Source organism: Aplysia californica, unplaced genomic scaffold (genome assembly GCF_000002075.1).
Source record: "Aplysia californica isolate F4 #8 unplaced genomic scaffold, AplCal3.0 scaffold00441, whole genome shotgun sequence".
In the NCBI taxonomy this organism is placed as follows: Eukaryota; Metazoa; Mollusca; class Gastropoda; order Aplysiida; family Aplysiidae; genus Aplysia; species Aplysia californica.
The window spans coordinates 209,052-224,000 of NW_004797711.1; the positions used below are offsets into that span (position 1 = coordinate 209,052).

Sequence of the window (14,949 nt, forward strand, 5' to 3'; positions counted from 1 at the left end):
GTGAGTGTAAATCTGAAGACAAAAATCGCTGAAACATCGACTTTTATTTGTTATATTGTCACTTTTAAGGACAAGCGGGATAACCCAGATTTCGGGGGTTTCCAGAAATCTTGACCAGCACCAAAAATGGGCATTGCCCTACCTATAGAGGAGAAGTTTGGTTTCATTCGTGTGTATATTTGTTTGGTAATAGAGAAAACCCTCCTCGTCTTTTAAAGAAATTGAAGACGGACGTTAAACTCGGAGGCCCCGCCTCTTAAATAACCTAAGACTGTTGATAGGGGCGTTGAACCTATACCATTTCACCGTTTCAAAGAAACTGAACAAGGGACAAAAACTTTACCTTCGATTTTCTCAAATCAGCATTTTTTTGGGATAGCCCCCTTGTGCTTAAAAGCTACCATATGCAGAAAGCTTTGCCAAAGACGTGGATCAGTGGAGAAAAGACTTAATGTTATAGTACGTGCAGTGACCAAGTATAGTTAGAGAGTGGCAGAGTGTAGTCAGTCCACTATTTTCTAGCCGTTGTCATTTAAGCACAGGAAACATTTTGACCCTAAGCTCCACGAAAGTGGTCCCTTCTACTACTATGCTTCTAGTGCACTTGAACAATATTTTCTTATTAAAGGGGCATGGAGGTTATCAAAAATTCCAGATCTCAAACCCGAATTGAAACGGAATTTAAAATGTGTGGGGGTTTTTAAGAGATATTCTTTTAACAGACTGTCTACAATCAATTTTGTTTTATGGTACATGTACCTAATTAACGTGTTAACAAACCCTAACCCCAATCTCTAAATTCGACCCCCAAATTCTAACCAACCGTACCACTATACTTTAACCCCTAACAAAACCACTAAACTTGTCATTTTTATTATTGTTAATCCTGAGCACTAGCCAAACAGAAACGAACCACACTCCTTGACCAGTGTCCAATCCTACTCGAGCTATAGCCTTTATGTAAAAGTAAATCTTCTCCCTAACTCATCGCACGTTGTTCCCTAAGTAAAAATAAACACAATGACTCTCTTCGTTGGCGTTGATATTTGTGAGGCAGTGTGGTGGAATCAGCAGGCGCGGTTTGTCCATAGAGCACGGTCGTTTGATGATTTCCAAAGTGTGGGTGTCCTTGGAAACTTGCAAATGTACATCTTTTATAAAAATATGTTTGTAAATGAATATGAAAGGTGTTGAGCCAAAAACAAAAGCAAAAATCAAAAATGGAAAAACATTGTCCAATGAGCACCAAAAAAATGTCGGGTTTTATTATTATTATTTTGACGAGCGCCTCATTTCCCCACGACGCTACACAATTCGTTCTTGTCCTCAGATCTCCGAGGTGTAACACTGTACACAAAGAGATATGTGGGTCGAAACACGGTCTTTGTTTTAATGTTTAAACAACAACAAAAAACAAAAACCAGCATACCCCGGAGATTTGATGTGATGTACAGGTTGTTTATAATTATTTAATTTTGGCTGTGCGCGTGATTAATGAAACTGCTTCAAAAAGACGTTCCATTTTATAATTAGAGGTATGATTCTTATCCCATCAATGTCGATGTAACCACGATATGAACATGAGTATTTTGTCGAGACACAAACGAAAAATAACAAAGAAAACTTTTACTGCAGAGGTCATTCATCCAGTGTGGGTTTAACGAACCTGTCAATTATCTTTGGTTGTGATAAGATAGTTTGTTCTCCGTGTTGCAGAATCTTCTTGAACCGTGGTTCTATAATTGTCAAGCTTTTTTTTAAAATTATGTGTGAGGGCGGTGCAGGGTAAAAAAATTGTATGTTCAGATGTTTCAACTAAGGGTACACCTAGCGGAGGTGTTTTATTAACGGGAAAATCCCAAAAGGATAGATCTACTAATTAATGTTTATGTATTACTATTAAAAAGTACTGGAAGCTATAGTGCGGTCAAAAATTCGCGGCACAACTGTATGTCAAATATCTCCCCAATTATCTACATCTAGATCTATATGTATATAAAAGTGGACTTGAGAGGCTTTGTGCACAAACTCCCGCCTTATTACCTAACCCACACCTTTGAAACGTTGCAGGCGTCCACAGCATCCATGTGGCTAGGACCTAACTTTTAAAAAATCCACGTAAACTGCTTTCCCCGATTTTTCCAAAAATGCTTTGTTTCCTTTCTATAGAATCTTTGGGAAAGTCCGTCTTCTAAGACACCATTGTAAACAAGTGAGGTTTCCGTTCACTATCCGTGCGCACTCATTCCACACCTTTGAAATTCTGGAGTGTACAATCACGAAAGCGGAATAGAGAATCAATCTATACATCTATTACTATTATATATTTGGCAACTTGGAAACACCTGTGTGGGGTGGGGGGCGGGGTGGGCCTCTCGTGGCCTAGAGGTTAAGGTGTTGGCCTCTCATTCAAAAGGTCCCGGGTTCGAATCCGGGTAGTGACGAAACATTTTCTTCTCTAAATTTGTCTCCTTTCACCTCCTTTCCTGCTCTTTAGCAATGTTCTGTCGTCTGCTTTCGTCTTCTCTTTCTGCGCCCACTCCCTCATCTCCTTTGCCCCCCTCCTCTGGACTCCTGATTCTTTCTACAGCCTTTCTACTGCTACTCCTTGGCTTCTTCTTACTGCTGTCTTTCAGCCACACCTCTGATCTTCAGGTAGGAAAGATCTACACCTAGCCTTCTCGGACAAGGGTGAAAAATCTCGGAGGGCCCGTGTGCAAGTTGCGCACGTTAAAGATCCCTAGGTGGTCTAAAATCGATAAAAGAAGGCTTCTAAGAGTAGCCGCCACCCGGGCAAAATTCAAAATGTTCTACCAACTGAAAAAAGATTAATGTGTCCCGCGCGCTCATATAATAATAATAATAATAGATAGATAGATAGATAGCATTCTCAGCTTCCCGGGAAGCATATGGTGCAAGCAGCTGATTAAGCGCTCAAACACTAACAAATTGACAAGATCTTTCGCTGTCTATAGCCGGGTACCCATTCCCACCTGGGTGAAGTGAGGACAATTCGTGTAAAGTGCCTTTCCCAAGGACACAACGTCGGGTCCCTGTCCATTTTATTACATGTATTTATATGAACGATGTCTGCTCTTGCTAAATCGTTTATGTGTTATTAATTTTTGTATGATTTATCTAAACTAATACAGCGTGCATAGAGTGTGGATAATAGCTTTGTAAATTCAGTTGTTGTTTTTATTTTTGTTATAATTATAGTTTTTATTAATATTAATATCATTATTATTATTATTATTATTATTATTATTATTATTATTATTATTATAATTATTATTATTATCATTATTATTATTACTCTTATTATATTGTTATTATTATATGCTATTTATTTATTTGTCTATTCATTTACTCATTTATCTATCTATCTATTCATTTACATATTTATTTATTTATTACTTTTTTTAAAAATTTAAGTTCATTTTGCGCACTCCAATTAGATTTTTAAAATTCAACAGGCAGGCTCTGGTGGCCGTATCAATAACACGTCGTTTGTTCTCTATTTCTAGTGCTTGTGCCAGTTCAGGTGTTGGGGAAACGCCAAAAGTGAACAGAGATGGCCTCTGGAAACGAAAGTTATGAAACGTCGTTTGAACCACGATCTAGCAGAATGGTCAACGATCTAGTCCTTACAATCTTCGTCATCGGTTTCCAGGTCATTATTTCAGGAGCCATCTGCTTCTTTGGCATTGTGGCTAACGTCATCAACCTAATCGTTTTTATCAGACAGGGCTTTAAAGACACCGTGAACATTTCTTTGTTCAGCCTGGCCATTTCCGATATAGGAACACTGATTCCCATTCTATGGGCGAGCATTGGTATAAACCCTTTCCTTGTAAATGCTGATCTGCCTTTTGATCTCCAGGAGGTCGTGTATCTCACGGCAGGGTGGCCAGGTATTTGCTTTTCACGTATCTCTGGTTGGATTACAGCCTTCATAACGCTGGAAAGATGTCTCTGTATTGCTGTGCCTCTGAAAGTTAAAACAATGATAACAGTAAAGAGAACAGTTATCGTACTCGTTAGCATATACGTGACAATGATAGGTGCCCTGCTGCCAGTGTTTTATGCCATTCGTCTGGAGCCTAGATATTCTCCTCTAAAGAACGAGACCAAGTTCAGAATGGTTTATATTCCAAACGGCTTTGCCATAGAACGTGTGTTATTCTTGATCAATGCTTTCTCCCAGCTCATCACCTTTGGCATCGTCATCATTTGCTCTATAATCCTTGTCAAAAACCTTATTAGTAAGTCAAAATGGCGAAAGTCTACTTCCAATTCTGGAGATCATGACTCCTTTTCAAATAGAGATAAGAAAGTTGTGAAGTTGGTTCTATTTATTGCAATCATTTTCATAGTATGCCTCTTGCCAAGTGTAATTAACTTCATTGCACAAAGTTTTGAACCCGAATATACCGCATCAGGGAAATACGAAGACTTGTTTTTTCTGATATGGTCATTTTCTACTTTCTTAACAGCAACGAATTCCGCAGTGAATATCTTTGTGTATTACAACATGAGTTCAAAGTACAAGCAGATCCTGGACAAAATGTTCCTCCGAGGCACAGAGGGCTAATATTAGAACACAAAGGGCTGCTACTTTTTGAAAACGTATATTATTATAATATACAAACCAACTGTGAGTTTTGACCAGCCTTTGAAACTGTCCAACTAATGATTTGAAAATACAGTATGATCAAATCCTGACAACTTCGAAAACAAAAAGAATAATTTTGACATTAGTTTTTAAGAAAATAAAAACGAAACCTTAAAAAGAAAGCAAACCAACATTGCCCCAGACACAAAAATGATAATAAATTATTTATGTCCCATTGGCACGATTGAAGTAGTTTAGGAAGCAGGCTGCTTTGACCTTGTTTGTCAAAACTGGGGCTGACGGGAATCTCTCGTCCGTTGACTAGCGTCGTCTGAATGTCCTGAGTGTAGAGAAACTGTCGAGATGATTTTCTGCGCCCCTGAGCCTGATGTTGTTGTTGTTGTTGTTGTTAGCAATCCAGTAGCATCTGAGCGTTATCTCTTTTGCATGATGCCATTCTGTAATAGCTGCATGTCTGTTCTAATTGTTGTCTTGAGGAGTAGAGGCAATTAGATGTGTGGGGTAGTTTGGGAAGAAAACATCCCCTTAAATCAGTTAGTTTTCTACTGAAGAACAGATGATGTTCCACTGTCTCTGAGGAATGTCACATAGCAGGCAGGCAGCAGATGTCCAGTCGAAGAGTTCTCTTTCCGACAACCCAGTTCATTCTTTGATGTTGACACGTCAGATTTTTCATAAGAATAGTTTCAGATTATCAGATATTTTTGGAAGACGGCAGCCTCTGCAAGGCAGCCAAAAGTGTTTATTCTTTGCCCATGGCTGAAGGGACCTATACTGATTTCATATAAATTCCTTCACAGAAAATAATAAACGGTCCCTTTACCCCCCCCCCCCCCCCCCCACCTTGTAAAGAACCGGAGCTTTCCTTCCAAAGTCAATGAACTAGATGTACTACTTGCTGTGTTGTTATTATTTTTGGGGCTTAGTGCACATCTGTATCATATTTATCATTTTTTCCTCCTTGTTTTTTCTCTCTAATTTGACTTCACTTCAAAATCAACCCTCTGTATTTACACAAAGTACTTAATATAACAGGAGAGTTGATATAGCACACTGGATTATAAAAAAAAGAATCAAGTCTCGAGTGGATAGACAACCAGAAGCAATAAACGTTTATCTGTTAAAATGTGTCTTTTTTTAAAGTTGTTTTAATGTATTGCGTGTGTACGAGGGCTTTTTATTGAGTTGTTTTAATGTATTGCGTGTGTACGAGGGCTTTTTATTGAGTTGTTTTAATGTATTGCGTGTGTACGAGGGCTTTTTATTGAGTTGTTTTAATGTATTGCGTGTGTACGAGGGCTTTTTATTGAGTTGTTTTAATGTATTGCGTGTGTACGAGGGCTTTTTATTGAGTTGTTTTAATGTATTGCGTGTGTACGAGGGCTTTTTATTGAGTTGTTTTAATGTATTGCCTATGTACGAGAACTCTCTGTCAAGGAATTGGAAAATGGCAAAGGGAAAGACATGTTGTATGGATCTCAATAACCCTCATTCACTTCTAGGCTAGTTCTCAGTATTGTTCCGATGTAAATCTAAGAGGGTTTTTTCCAGCTTCTTAACCCAGGATCTATATATTGGAAAACACCTGATGAAAAGACTATAGCCAAAAGCGAACGTCTGAGATAGGATCGTCACAATATTCTCTGGGCTTCTTTCCAACTAAAAAAAAAGCTTTTGAAACCGGAAAAGATAAAATTCGAAAGAAACATGGTTGGGAATGTGAGGGGGATGCCACAATAACCCCCCCCCCCTCCCCCATCACCCAGCCACCCTTTTTTTATCTCTGCCCCAAAAATTGGAGAAGAACAGTTCGAATTCGGGTAAGGGAGAGGCACTAGAAATGGAATCGTCTACATGAACACAATAGTGCAGAAAATATTCAAGTCTATAAAGACCTCTTTGCTTGCCTCATTGACGACTCAAAAGCTTTTAACAGAATTTATCACATCAGCATGATTGAATGTTTGGAGAAGATAGGTATTGGAGGTAAAGATATACGAATAATAGGAAAGCTTTACTGGCAGCAGGAGGCAGCAATTACAAAGTGTAATAAAACATCAGAATAATATTAAAATCTCTAGATACGCGGGTGATATAGTTCTGCTTGCAAACACAAACGAATATCTTTCTAAAATTGTGAAAGAAGTAAAAGTGAACAGCAGCAAGACAGGCTTCGACATGAATGCCAACACCCCCCCCCCCTTCCCATAAAAAGTCCCATCAAAATCTTCTGGAAGAACAACAGACAAAACCATTGATGGGGAGTGGATCGATCAAGTACACCAATTCAAATATCTAAGGGTAACAATCACAAATGATGGAAGAAGTGAAAAGTAATAAACATAAGAGCAGCAGCTGCAAAATCAAGATTCAGCCAAATGTGCAAACTATTTAAATCCAGGCAAGTATCTCTCACTTTAATAAAGAAAATTCTGTCATGCTACACCTTCCCCATATTTCTATATATTGCAGAGACCTGGACTTTGACAAGGAAAGAAGAAAACAAAATAAATGCGTTTGAGATGAGGTGCTACCGTAGAATGGCGAGAATAAGTTGGAAAACAAAAAAAACCAACAAAGAGGTGTGTCAGATTCTACACACAAGACAAACCTTGCTGAACAAAATAGAATGAGGAAAAATACAATACTATGGTCACTTAAAACGATATGAGAACACTGTGAAAGAGGTGCTTGAAGGAAAGATGTGGGGCAGGAGAGCCAGAGGAAGGCAAAGAGTAACATGGATGGACAACATAAGAAAATGGATTGTCCTGGATATGACAGAATGTGCAACGGCAGCTCGAGACCGTGAAAGATGGAGGGTCATTATACGTCAACCTCTGAGTTAGAGATGACAGTTACTGGTATCCAGCTGTCCATAATCCTGCCTTTGGATCAAGTCAATAATTTGATTCCCGTTATAAAGAGACGTGTTGTCTTATTGGAGAACTGTGTCCCTGCAAATATCGTCAACAGATTCTGGCAACTGTCCACAACAATAAAGGGAGTTCATTGTATTGATAAGTCTTCCAAGCCAAAAGACCCTCAAGATGCAGAAGAACAGTTAACCCTATCCGTACGCCCTACGGTCATTTTGTACCTTCCGGGTTATACATAATATTATTCACATTTTAGAATATTTCTAGTGCGAAGATCTCTTTGAAACTTTCAGTATTTCTCAAAAAATCATTTTGACAGACTCTTATGCAAAGCGTACGGGTCGGATTAACGAGTAAATTTCCTCCTTGGAAAGTGGTGGCACAGAGTTCCCTATGTCGTATGAATACGATAGTAAAACACGACGTACGGATAGGGTTAAGTGGTGGCACAAAGTTCTCCATGTCGTATGAATACGATAGTAAAATACGACGTACGGATACGGTTAAACAAAACACAATGGTGAACAACTCCTTGGCAGAATGCTGAAATCTGACTTTGTCGGAGCCCTGCAAGTTGCACATTCGTTTGTCCTGCGTTACACAAACTATTTCAGAAATAATATTCCTGTTTTTTCTATTCACATTCTTTGCCTTACACGTCTACACTTTTGCTGAACATTTCTTTTAGATTCTCTCTGTGTGCATATAACATCGATATAACTTTACACCTTCTATTACCTTATAGTTTAGACGGTTTCTCACAGTTTTTGGTTGGTTTTTGTTTGTTTGTTTGTTTGTTTGTTTGTTTGTTTGTGTTCAAAGTCGTTTTGTTTTGTTGTTGTTGTTGTTTTGTTATTTTGTTATTTTGCTCTTTTGTTTTGGTTTTTGTTTTTGGTCTTTGGTTGTTTTGGGGTGTAAGGGGGATGGGGGGGGGGGGGGGGGGGGGTAAAAGCCATGCTTAAAAAGCAATGAATTATCTTACTGCAAAACATTGAATATAAACTCAGCAATAGAATGAGATCGTAGCGGGTAAAAAGTTTTTTATATCTGTTTTACAGCGACTCCAGGACACCTGTACAAACAACGTGGTAATGTTTAGTGTCCAGGTTGTTAGACATCAAAAATGTACAAGACCTAGTAGGATCGGTGGCCGAGTGGTTAGGCTCTCAGACTCGCAACCGTAAGGTCGTGGGTTCGAGACAAACGAACAATCTTTAAGGGGCACTAGGTACAGCTGAAGTGAACATGTTTGTTTGGGCTCCACATTAAGTATACTGGGATTCACAATAACGAACATGGGACAAGAAACAGAAACACACTATCCCTATAGGATTTCACTGTCAATTTTTTGAAAATTCTTTAGATGCAAAGGGCTCGACGGACCAAAATTCGCGCAAATTCTATGCAGGGATTCTGAAAAAGATTGAATTGATACAGATTTGATATTTTCACACTGTATTTCTGTACACCCTCCAACATACCACATGGTTACTTTCCTAAATCTCACTCTTTTCTGGAAACTGTCATTTTAGTGTCAGATACAATACTCGGACAAAAAAAAATTGATCACAAATCAGAGTGACACCGTCAATCTTTTTACACTGACAGAAAACGTATTACAATATGACAATAATATTTTAGTACGTAGGAAACATATTATCTAGAAACAGTCGTACAAAGTGGGATTGAGCTGTGACGTGTACTTTCCGAAATATCTCTGCCTAGGTGACCGACCCCCCCCTCCCCTAAGAAAATTATACTTTTGAGAAAACTGAAGAAAAAAAAAGACGAATTCATACTGATCTATTTCAACACAATGTTAAAAAACATGGCATATGTGAGCACTTTATAGATGTTTTAGACACTTGAAAATATTTCCAATCTGCTACAGTGGTCCAAAATCGACTATTTCTGGCTGTTGGCTACTGCTGTGGTGTACCTTAAGACGATACCAATAACTCAACATGCCCCAAATTGAGGAACGCCGATTCCACCGCTTGTGACACATTTTGTTGGTGCTGAACTCTGTGTCAATTTGATGAATGTTTTCTTCACGTTGGTGGTGTGTGTGGTGATGAGCTCTGTGTCAATTTGATGAATGTTTTCTTCACGTTGGTGGTGTGTGTGGTGATGAACTCTGTGTCAATAAGCTGCATGTTTTCTTCACGTTGGTGGTGTGTGTGGTGATGAACTCTGTGTCAATGTGCTGCATGTTTTCTTCACGTTGGTGGTGTGTGTGGTGATGAACTCTGTGTCAATGTGCTGCATGTTTTCTTCACATTGGTGGTGTGTGTGGTGATGAACTCTGTGTCAATATGCTGCATGTTTTCTTCACGTTGGTGGTGTGTGTGGTGATGAACTCTGTGTCAATGTGCTGCATGTTTTCTTCACGTTGGTGGTGTGTGTGGTGATGAACTCTGTGTCAATGTGCTGCATGTTTTCTTCACGTCGGTGGTGTGTGTGGTGATGAACTCTGTGTCAATGTGCTGCATGTTTTCTTCACGTCGGTGGTGTGTGTGGTGATGAACTCTGTGTCAATTTGATGAATGTTTTCTTCACGTCGGTGGTGTGTGTGGTGATGAACTCTGTGTCAATTTGATGAATGTTTTCTTCACGTTGGTGGTGTGTGTGGTGATGAACTCTGTGTCAATGTGCTGCATGTTTTCTTCACGTCGGTGGTGTGTGTGGTGATGAACTCTGTGTCAATGTGCTGCATGTTTTCTTCACGTCGGTGGTGTGTGTGATGATGAACTCTGTGTCAATGTGCTGCATGTTTTCTTCACGTCGGTGGTGTGTGTGGTGATGAAGAGTTTGCTCTTTTTGAATGTTGGTATTTTTACACCTACATCGACACAATTGTGAGGCACCGTGGTGGAATCAGGCTCTCGTCAAAATAATCAAAGTGAAGAAACTTGCATTTTTCCGCAGGTTTGTGAGTTTTTATCAAATTTTTGTTTTTTGGCTCAACACCTTTCATGCCCATTAAAGAACTCATTTCTGTGTGGAATTTTCTTTAAAACGTTGATTAAAGGCACACAAAAATGTAAATTTTCAGTTACCACGGACTCTTAAGCTAAGGAAATAACTAATCTGTGGTGGCCATTTTCTCACTAACTTTACCTCTGAAAACAAGTGACCCCCACCTCCTTCATTGGCAAATATCTCGACTTGTATTCAAGATTAATGGATATTCTTTTCACTGAAATAAAGACAAGTGAACAAGCTTTAAGATGACACCAATAACTCTAAATGCTCAAAAATTGACGAGAGCCTGATTCCACCACGCTGCTTCACAAGTAAGAACATTCAGGAGGTGGGCTTCGACCCTGCCTGTCAGGTCCAATCCGGGCTGAGAAGGATGCAGCACCCGAGCAGAAAGGCCAAAACACTTGATACATTTAATTTTGTTTCTCCCCAATCGGGAATCGAACTCGGGTCTACTGTATGCGACAGCGAAGTGCCTACCCCACGGACGCCGATTTGATTCTATTCCTATAGATGAAGAATAAAAGGTGTGGAATCGTGCAGCCTTGTCTCACTTCTGATGTTGTTTTCAAACATTCCGTTGGACCCGTGTTGTAAAAATGAACACAATAACTTTCTTCAATGTCATTATTTTTTTTATTTTTTGTTGTTGCTGATGTAGTTTTATTATTGTTGCCGTTGCCGTTAGTAGGTTTTTTGGCGTTGTTGTTGTTGATGATGATTATGTTGTAGTTTTATTGTTGTCGTCGTTGTTGGTGGTGGTGGTGATGTTGGAGCCAGTGTTTAATTAGAATTTGGCAGCTTGTTGATCTTGGGTGACTCCGGTCGTGTCTTAAGCCTCACGTCCCGACACTGGTGATTAATTCCTGTCCTGAAAAAGTTGATGGTCGGTATCAGAATTCGTTGATGAAATCAGAGGGTGAAAATGGACACTGAGATATGAGTGCAGATGATAAACACGATATGTCAACACTGGTAATTCATTCCTGACCAAGAAAATGTGATGGTCAGTATCAGAAATCATTGACAAAATCAGAGGGTTACAATAAACAGCGCAAGATGAGTGCTGATAGAAAAAAGAATTCCTGACATGGTCATCAGTGTACAACGAGTAGTTTTATCTGTTTAGTTCGTGCCACGGCTGTGCAGAACAGTTTAATTTTTTTTTCTTTATTTCTGAAGATTTTTTTGTCTTTTCTATAATATTATCATTCTTGTAGAACTGTATTATTAGCTAGATCTAGAACTTAGTATTGACCTTTTGTTTAAGACAGGAATATTTCTTTTTTTTTCCTCCACCTCTAACCTTTTCCGTCTCTTCCTAAAGCACATTAAATCACATCTCACCTTTTTTCATGGTGAGGAAGCTTCATCATTTGAGCTTAGATCTAGTGGAATTGTGATCATTTTCCTCGCCCCAGATTTTTCCATATCATCCACCTCGCATGTTGTTGTATGTACCATAATTTCACTTCATCAGCAGACAAATTGCTGTTCCAGAGTATGGGAAGATCTTGTTTCGTGGTTCTTGTCAGTCTGTCCGTCTCGTCAGACGGAAGCTGGTCCATCAGGTCTCCTTTCACATCACGCCGCGCGAAATGTACTTTCCACTGGTTTGGGTTTGGGATGTATTCTTTTCTACGTCCCGAGGTCCTCCCTACGTGCCCGTGAAGGACGAGGAAAAGAACCAGCAGAAGGGACGGGAGAAACGAGAGCCTCATGCTGTTGTTAGCTTGTCTCGTGGCTAGGAAAAAAATACAGAAATAAAGACAACAGCTGTAGTCAATTCCTAGACTTTGCCAAACCTCTGTGTGGGTAAAATCAAGCAAAGAGCTACTTCACGAACGACAACGGACGAGAAGGAGAAGCACGGCCAACCGCTCTTCTAGATGAGTTCACACAAGCTTTTGTGTGGGTCCTTGGTTGACTAGAGACAGTAGTAGTTCATCTCTCTTGGTTAAGGAGAGCGATACACGGGCTTCTACTTTTCCGTCCGCTGCCTATCGTATGATAATTGTTTTACATGACAACCCTTCTAGAATGTGCAAACAGTGAGACTAGCCCCACGTCAGGAAGGCTAAATACCTAAATACGTCAAACAACTTCCAAATCTGAACAAATCTCGACCTCAAAAGATGAGGCAGCTGGACTTTCGACTCGGACAAGTGGCATCGTGTGTACACACTTTTCCCTTAATAATAATAATAATAATAATAATAATAATAATAATAATAATAATAATAATAATAATAATAACAACAACAACAACAATAATAATAATAATAATAATGATAATAATAATAATAATAATAATAATAATACTAATAATAATAATAATAATAATAATAATAGATAGCACTATTTTGTATAGCGTAAAGACCCGCTCAACAGCAAGCTCTATGCGCTTCACCATCTATACTATTACCCCAGCAGACCTGAGTACATTCTGAAACAACCTCAACTTCCTGGGAAGCATACAGTGCAAGCAGCCTTTTAAAGGCGTTAAAACACTAACATACTGACAAGATCTTTCGCTGTCTATGGCCGGATACCCATTCCCACCTGGGTGAAGTGAGGAAAATTCGTGTAAAGTGCCTTTCCCAATGACACAACGTCGGGCCCGCGGCTCGAACCCCCGACCACGCAACCTCACGATTACAAAGTCTGGTAGCTTATCCACGAGGCCTAAGACATGCGCTGATACCTACGTGTTGACCAGATATACCAAGGCGATGTAGCTTGGCTCTGAGTCCTCAGTCTCTTTTATACACACAGCTACTACAGCTGTTGACACGAACACAATTTGGTTCTCTCATTTCAAACAATCATAGATAACATTGAAATGTCAGTATTGTCCTTTTTGGAAAATTGGATTTAATAGATTGGTTGGGATTTTTTTTTTCATCTGCAAGGACTGTCCTGAAATTACCTTGAAAATATTCAGAACTTGAGACTAATGATTTCAATCACAAGGAAATTTCAGCATCTGAAAATAAGTGCTTTTTTGACAGCCTCCAGAAATGTAACCCCCTTGTAAAGACTATTAGTGAGGCAGCGTGGCAGAATCAGGCTCTCGTCAATTTTTGGGCTTATTGGGTTATTGGTAGCATCTTAAAGCTTGTTTATTTGTCTTGCTTTTAATGAAAAGATTACCCAGTCATCTTCAATAGAAGTGAATATATTTTGGATTGAAGGAGGTGGGGGTCACCTGATTTAAGATGTAAAAATAGCGAGAAAATGGCCACCAAAGCTTGGTAAATTCCATGGAAACTGTAAGTTTATATTTTTGTGCCTTTAATCAACGTTTTCTGTGAAATCCTCATAGGACATGTTTGTAAAAGGACATAAAAGGTGTTGAGCCAAAAAAAACCAACATTTGATAAAAATGGCTAAGCAGGGAGAAAACTGCTGTTTTCTTCGATTTCATTATTTTGACGAGGGCCTGATTCTACCACACTGCCTCACAATTAGGTTATTTAAGAGACGGGAGCTCTGAGTAAAACGTCCATCCCCGAAAGGACCTGGCAAAAATATGGGACATTCGTAAGGACACAACGTCGGACTAAGCTGGCCCTCAAAACCCCGAACCCGCAATCTTAGGATTACAGGCCCGGTAGCCGAACCACTAAACTACTGACGCCACTCAGAGCTTCAGTGCTCTCGGAAAATCACAATTTAAAAAAAAAAATCTTTTAACAACTGTTTTCAATATGATCCATACAGAAATGTTTTCACAAATGGACATAAAAAGTGTGGAACCAATTTTTTTTTTAATAAAGAAATTTCAAGACATTGCTCAACGAGTAGAAAAAAAGGATTTTGTTCATTATTGAATTTTCTTTCTATTTTTTTAGGAGGGGGGGGGAGGGGGGAGATGAGTCATGATTTCACCACGATGCTACTCATGTGATTCAGTTTACACTGAACCATCTATTCTGTAGACTGCCAAGTGAGAGCTTTGAAGGCTGTCTCAAAATATTATTCATCTCATTTTAATAAGGATGGGACACACCTTAAGAAAGCCCAGAGGAAACATCACAAGACAGTCATTGCAGTGGAACCCATAAGGAGCACGAGGCAGGGTTAGGCCACGGGAAACATGGAGGAGATGCATGGAAAGGGACATGAGAGAGGTGAAGTTCACTTGGAACGAGCTTGGAAGGATGGCTCAGGACGACAGAGATAAATGCAAGGAGCTTGTATGTGGCCTATACCCTGCCAGGGGTGAAAGGCATCGCGGATGATAATGATTTTAATAATATAATATTCTTTATCAAATGTACAAGGTTGAGACTATCGATGACACGTTCTTTGGAAAGTTGCAATATTCCCACTTCCCTATTTATAATTGCCCCTCTTTGGGGATTTCCCAGACCATGGTGCGACACCGACAGTCTCGGAACACGCATCAACACTGAGATATGAGTGCAGATGATAAACACGATATGT

General features: G+C 39.4%; 2 protein-coding genes and 1 long non-coding RNA gene across 3 annotated transcripts in view; 2 read left to right on the forward strand and 1 right to left on the reverse strand.

The window, feature by feature from the left end:
* The window catches only part of LOC101849949 (alpha-tubulin N-acetyltransferase 1), a gene marked incomplete in the record, with an annotated part of 361,461 nt that overhangs the window by 144,673 nt on the left and 201,839 nt on the right, over positions 1-14,949 (forward strand).
* On the forward strand, positions 3,575-4,594 carry LOC106012634 (growth hormone secretagogue receptor type 1-like). The gene has a single exon (XM_013086156.1). It carries the CDS (start codon positions 3,575-3,577, stop codon positions 4,592-4,594), a length of 1,020 nt encoding a protein of 339 aa, XP_012941610.1.
* LOC118478251 lies at positions 11,193-12,282 on the reverse strand. Its single transcript, XR_004858916.1, has 2 exons — positions 11,848-12,282; positions 11,193-11,371 (listed from the first exon to the last, which is right to left on the reverse strand). It is a non-coding gene; the product is annotated as an uncharacterized LOC118478251 (long non-coding RNA).

Excerpts from the sequence above, each read along its gene's own strand:
- LOC106012634 (XM_013086156.1), top strand. The coding sequence starts at position 3,575 with ATGGCCTCTGGAAACGAAAGTTATGAAACGTCGTTTGAACCACGATCT.